Source organism: Oryx dammah, unplaced genomic scaffold (genome assembly GCF_014754425.2).
Source record: "Oryx dammah isolate SB20612 unplaced genomic scaffold, SCBI_Odam_1.1 HiC_scaffold_25, whole genome shotgun sequence".
NCBI lineage: Eukaryota > Metazoa > Chordata > Mammalia > Artiodactyla > Bovidae > Oryx > Oryx dammah.
The window spans coordinates 102179226-102185225 of NW_024070209.1; the positions used below are offsets into that span (position 1 = coordinate 102179226).

Consider the following 6000-nt stretch of genomic DNA (forward strand, 5'->3'; position numbering starts at 1 on the left):
CGACAGGCCGCCTGGCTTTGTTGTGCCAGCAGGGGGTGCCCCCCAGTCCTCCCAGGATGGTGGTCACAGCTCCCACGGCAGGTGGCCCAGGCCCCACAAGCACAGAGACCTACCAGGCCCAGGGCAATCAGGTGCCAATCCAGGGGTTTTCACTAAAGATGGCGACCCCCTCCCGGAATCTGACTCCCCCTCTTTCACTGTCAGCTGTGTGCTTTAAACTGCCAAGCCCAGCATGTCTGCTCGGGTTGGGGAGGGGCCACGGTCACCCCTGTGCCAGCCACAAGCCTGGCAGACACTACCTGCACAGCAGTGGTCAGGACGTCCGTGAACTCACGACCCCGCCACGCCCCACGTCAGAGAGGAGGGTGCAAAGCAAACCCACATCAGCAGCCCTGTTCCTGTCAGTGCTGCTCGGGGCATCACTCACGCCTCTCCCCACGGCCCAGCACGGGCACCGCGGCAACACACGCGACCCAGTGATGCCGCCGACACCAGGCCTGCGGGCGCCCTTCACGGTGTGTCCACAGGCTGGATTCTGCACTCGTCTTCCCAAACCGCATTCGGGATGCTTTACCTCGACTGGAGTGGGGCTGACCGGCTCTTAGCCGTCCTGAGACGTAAGTCCAGTCACTGATGGGGAACGCGCTACCGTATGTATCCCAGCCCCAGGCCCAGGCATGCTCTTGCCAGATCTACGCGTCCACGCGCTGCCCCAGCGACGCTGAGGACTCGGGGTTACTGCCACCCACTTCATCGCTTACACTGGCCCTCCGCACGTCCTCCGGCCCCCTGGGTTCCCTCGGAAGCGCAGGCCACACTCAGTGTCCAGCTTCAGCTGCCCCGGGCAAGAGTAGTGGACCACGGCCAGGAGCGCCGCCCGCTTCATCGCTTACACTGGCTATCCGCACGTCCTCTGGCCCCCCGGATCCCCTCGAGAAGCGCAGGCCACACTCACCGTCCAGCTTCAGCTGCCCCGGGCAGTAGTAGTGGACCACAGCCAGGAGCGCCGCTCCGTGGCTGCCGTCGCGCATCAGGTCCTCCAGCAGCGGGAAGTGGGGCGGCTGCCGCGCGCACAGCTGCTCCCGGCGGTACCGCACCTGTGGGTGAGAGGGGCCCAGTCACTGCGTGCGAGGCCGGCGCTCAGCCAGCGTCCACAGCAGCTGGCTGGACCACGGTCAGAACAACGGCAGCCACGCGCGAAAGCCTCGCAGGCAGGTGACGCCCTCTGCCTGGAACACGCGTCCAGACCCAGGGAACCGGGCTTCCTGGCCACAGCAGGCGGCCGCGGTAAGCTGCTCAGGACGCCACGGCCGTCTCCCTCTGAAGGCCAGGCACCCTGGGGAAGGAGGCAGGACACACGCCTACGTTGCCAGGGGCTGCACACGGTCCACGGGTGAGAAACAAGTTACGTGGTGAGCGCCCTACATCGGGAAGACCCACGTGACTGGCCCTTCTCAGAGCCAGCAGCAGCTCGGCGTCATGAAAAACACAAGGCAGCATTCACACGGCACCTGGGAAACTCCCGAAGCAGCGCAGACAAAGGCCGCCCGGCCATTCACCAGCCCCTCGGGCAGGTGCACGGCAGCCGGGAATCTGAAGGCACGAGAAGCGCTATTAAAAAAACATAAGCACCTTTCCCAAGGTTTCTGTGCCGCTGTCTTTATCGACAGGGATCAAGTGCTCAGAGCGGAGCCTCCCCCGCCCACAGGTGCCGCCCTGTAACTGGGCCTTGCTCGGAGCGTGGACACACAGGCCGCCCACCGGGTGACCACGTCCTGCGGTGCCGGTAAGCCTGGCATTTCTGCAGCCACACTTTCCCCAGTGTAGAAGAGCACAGTGCCGGCTCGAGGGACAAAGCCTGTGCTGCTCACGGAGGATTTCCGGAAGCCGCGCAGAAGAGTCAATCAACCCAAGGAAAAGCCCCTGGCAGCGACCCCGGGAGAGCCAGCGCCAGGCAGTCAGCAGCGGCGTGTGCACAGAACACGCCCCACCTGGGCCCGTGCAATGCACACCACTCCCACCAGCCTCCATGGGGATGTTTAACTTGTTTCTCGGCCTGGTGCAGGCTCCCGCCCAGGGCCAGGCCCAGGGGATCCCACGTGCAGCCCAAGGCATGCGCCTGACCAGCCTCCACACGCACACACACAGCACACAGCAGAGCACAGCATGCAGGAAAGCGGATGGTTTCTCACTGAGGACAGATGGTGTGCGTCTGCGTTGGGGAAAGCGCTGACCCCTTGGGTCCAGGAGCCGCCACCACCCCTCGAGGGGGCCCCGCTCCCAGACCTAGGCCCGCCCACACTCAGCCCACTGCCAAAGAGCAGGCTGTGTGCTCGAGCCGCCGAGGGGACCGAGCACCCTGGAGGAGACCCCGAGGGCTCTGCTCCCAGCCACGTCTCCCAGTGAGGACCTCGTCTCGTCTGACACCCTCCTTCCGGGGCATCTGCAGGCCTGCCGGGCCTCACTACGCTTGGACCTGCTTTCACAGTTTGCTCTCTGCCCTTCGCTTTTCAACAAGTTAAGAAATATATAAACACTCAAAAAAAAATAGGCCTTCCCCTTCTTTGTGATTATTACCTTTCAAAGAAGGGAAATTATCCATCAGCCACAAAGTGGACTCTTTCACGTAGATCCCACTGACAGTTTACATCCACCGTATCTCCTTTATAATCGAATCCTAAGGACCATTTGATCCAAACAATTAAACTAAAGGGACAGGCAAAAATAAGGGAGCCTCAAAAAGATTTGTTCTCTGGAACTTCATTTTAAAGGGCGCCACTTGGAGCGCCGAGTATTTGTGCGTGGGAAACGGTGTACACACTGGGTCTGTTTCCAGAACGGTCGCCGGGGCCCTCGCCACCAGGGAGAGCCACTCGGCACAGCACGCCACGGGCCACGCCTGCTGAGACCTGCCAGACAGGGAGTGAATCCTGCCACTGACCCTGAAGTTCATCACATAAAGCAGGAAACTACCTCTCCAAAGGAGAAACACGAAGCTGTCTGTCAAGTTTACCTAAGCAAGTGGGCAAACCACACTCTGGGTGGCGGCTACAGAAGGCCTCCCTGGAGCTGAGAGGGCCGTGCCACGGTCCACTCTGCCCAGAGCGGGCCAGCCCTGCCCCACAGGAGGTGCAACAAACCACCAGGGAGGACACTCAAACAAAGACACAGGCGCGAGCGGTCTGAAATGGAAGCAAGTGATGGCGGAGGACGGCTGTCTGATGGCGGCCGGGTGCACGCGGGGTCCACTTACGGGCACTAACTTCCAGTACCACTTGGAGGGAGACTGCTCAGGAGGCGAGGGAAGGAAGGCAGGAGAGGAGTCAGCAGGCAGGTCCGCGTGAGGACGGGCAAGACACGCGTAACACGCCACACTCACACGGGAGGTGCGCCGCCGCCAAGAGGCGAGATGTGCCCAGTGCCCGTGGCCCAGGACGCTCTGCACCAGCAGGGGACAAGGGGACACCACAGGCACCGCCACGACACTGGCCTGTGGAGGCGTGCGGGCCGGGCCCCGCAGAGGACAGGCGCTGGGCCGGGCCCCACAGAGGACAGGCACCGGGCCCGCTCAGAGAGGGCCTCCGCAAGCCGTCTGTGCCCGTCTGAGGAGGGGGGCTCACGACAGCGTGGCCGGGGTGAGGGACCCGCGGACAGCATGCCAGGGCCCGGGAGGCAGCGAGAGGAGCTCCCTCAACCCGCAGCCCTGGGACCGCAGCCTCGGCCAGCCACGGGGTGCACACGCGGAGGAACATGGATTCAATCACACACACACTTGGCACCCCCATCCCAAAAAAGGGACAAACAGGATGGAAGCGTCTCATTTCACTGGACACGCGACCTTCACCCTCCTGAAGCCCTCACTGGACGCGTGGCCCACAAGGGCCCCGAGGGGACTGCTGGCTGCCAGGAACATCCCCTCCTGTGCTAACTCTCCTCGGGTGACCCTCACGCCCTCCCTCCGTTCCCCCACCCTCCAAAGTACAAGTTCAATACTAGGCCACCCCTGCCTGGAAAAAGGGCAGCGGGCTGCCAAGCCCCCGCCACCAGGGCAGGGCCCCAGGGCACCCACTCCCTGCCTGGCAAGTGAAACAGAAGAACAAGCAAGGAGCCCACATGGACACGATTCTCTACGACCAGGAGCTACGGCAATGGCGCGTTCCAGAGAAGTGAAATTTACCCTTTACCTTTTGATGAGCTGGACTTTCCAATAACTGCTGTTTTAACTTAACTTCTTTCTCTGTTATCTCTCTCATTTTAAGATTTACCTAAAGTGGAAGAAACCAAATGCATTAGGGAGGCAATTGAGACTGGTTTCCAGCACTGGGGTGTATGTCCCTCCTTCACAACCCAGACCCCACCTCGCCTGTGTGAACTCTGGTTCTCAGATACAGGTAGTATTTAGACCAGTACACACCTGCGGAAATACACAGACCTCGTGACCTATGACTCCGACCCCGTGACCCATGACACAGAGGAGGGGGAAAGGCCCGGCGCCCCCTGGGGCCTGTGCACTGCTCCCCGCCTCACCCCAGTGCTCGGGCGGCACCACGTCACCGAACACCGCCGGTGCCACGGCCTGGCTGAGACCCGCCCCGGACACGCGACGGGAGCTCGCACACTCCCTGACACCAAAGGAACACCAGCAACCATCGTCAGACACCCGGAAGCACTTGCTACAACCGCACAGAAATAAAAATACCCTTTTCTGGAATTATTAACCCAAAGATAAGATCAAAACGGCAAATTACAAAATAATACCATGGAGAAAAAAACAAGGCTAACGGGCATGTGGTCAAAGCTACGATCAGATGAAATGACACAGAACTGAATGTCTTATCGTTAAAAAAAGAACACAGATAAGGGAACTCACACAAATCAAATCAAGGGCAGGGAAAAAACTTTTTTTTAATATTTATTTATTTGCCTGCATCAGGGGTCTTAGTTAAGGCATGTGGGATCTTGGTTAGGGCACACAGATTCTCTAGTTGTGGCGCACGGAATTCCGGAGTCACGGCGCACAGGTTCCGCAGTTGCATCTCACAGGCTTAGCTGCTCCTGCGGCAGGTGGGATCTTGGTTCCCCAACCAGGGGTCAAACCCACACCCGCTGCATTACATAGTGGATTCTTAACTACTGGACCACTGAGACAGCTGGAAAAAGTGTTTTTTAAAAGAAAAAGATAAAAGTAAAAATAGAAAAATTCTAAAATAAATTAGAATGTACATATACGTGGATAAGTGATAAAGGAAGAATGGTAAAAACACTAGTTATAAAATCTAGGTGGTGGGCACAGGACATTCTCTAGTTCTTTCAACTCTTCTGCATGTCTAAAATTTTTCACAATTAAACATCAGAAATTAAAAATTTGGGGAAATTTGATTATGCCATAAATTACCTTCCTAACATGGAAATGATTTTCTGACTAGATTGATGCAATGTTAATGAATGTAGCTTTTGATATTGTATCATTAGGTGTGACAACACTGGGAAGATCTATACAAGTCAGTGGAGTAACTTTCCCATTGACAAGGTGCAACCTCAAAAAACCATGGTAACAGGGCCAGGAAAAGTATAAGAAAAATTTCAATATGACAAGAGTATAAAAAGTTCACTGGGCTACTCAAGGAGCTCAACCAGTGCTCTGAGACAACCTAGAGGGATGGGCTGGGCTGGGAGGTGGGAGGGAGGTTCCAGAGGGAGGGGACACATGTATGCCTTTGGCTAAGCCATACTGATGGCACCAGTTCAGTCGCTCAGTCGTGTCCGACTCTTTGCGACCCCATGAATCGCAGCACGCCAGGCCTCCCTGTCCATCACCAACTCCCGGAGTTCACTCAGACTCACATCCATCGAGTTGGTGATGCCATCCAGCCATCTCATCCTCGGTCATCCCCTTCTCCTCCTGCCCCCAATCCCTCCCAGCATCAGTCTTTTCCAATGAGTCAACTCTTCGCGTGAGGTGGCCAAAGTACTGGAGTTTCAGCTTTAGCATCATTCCTT

The 6000-nt window shown here is 57.8% G+C and overlaps 1 protein-coding gene across 4 annotated transcripts in view; it reads right to left on the reverse strand.

Annotated features, from left to right (window-relative positions):
• Window positions 1-6000, reverse strand: part of CAMSAP1 (calmodulin regulated spectrin associated protein 1) — a 47023-nt gene that overhangs the window by 18518 nt on the left and 22505 nt on the right. For 2 of the 4 annotated variants that reach the window (XM_040225509.1, XM_040225508.1), the window contains exons 4-6: window positions 4185-4265; window positions 3254-3286; window positions 956-1097 (exon numbers count right to left, since the gene is read on the reverse strand). In XM_040225509.1, the coding sequence (XP_040081443.1) occupies window positions 956-1097; window positions 3254-3286; window positions 4185-4265 (256 nt within the window). The remainder of the gene's footprint in view (window positions 1-955; window positions 1098-3253; window positions 3287-4184; window positions 4266-6000) is intronic. The other 2 variants (XM_040225511.1, XM_040225510.1) reach the window with 1 other exon arrangement.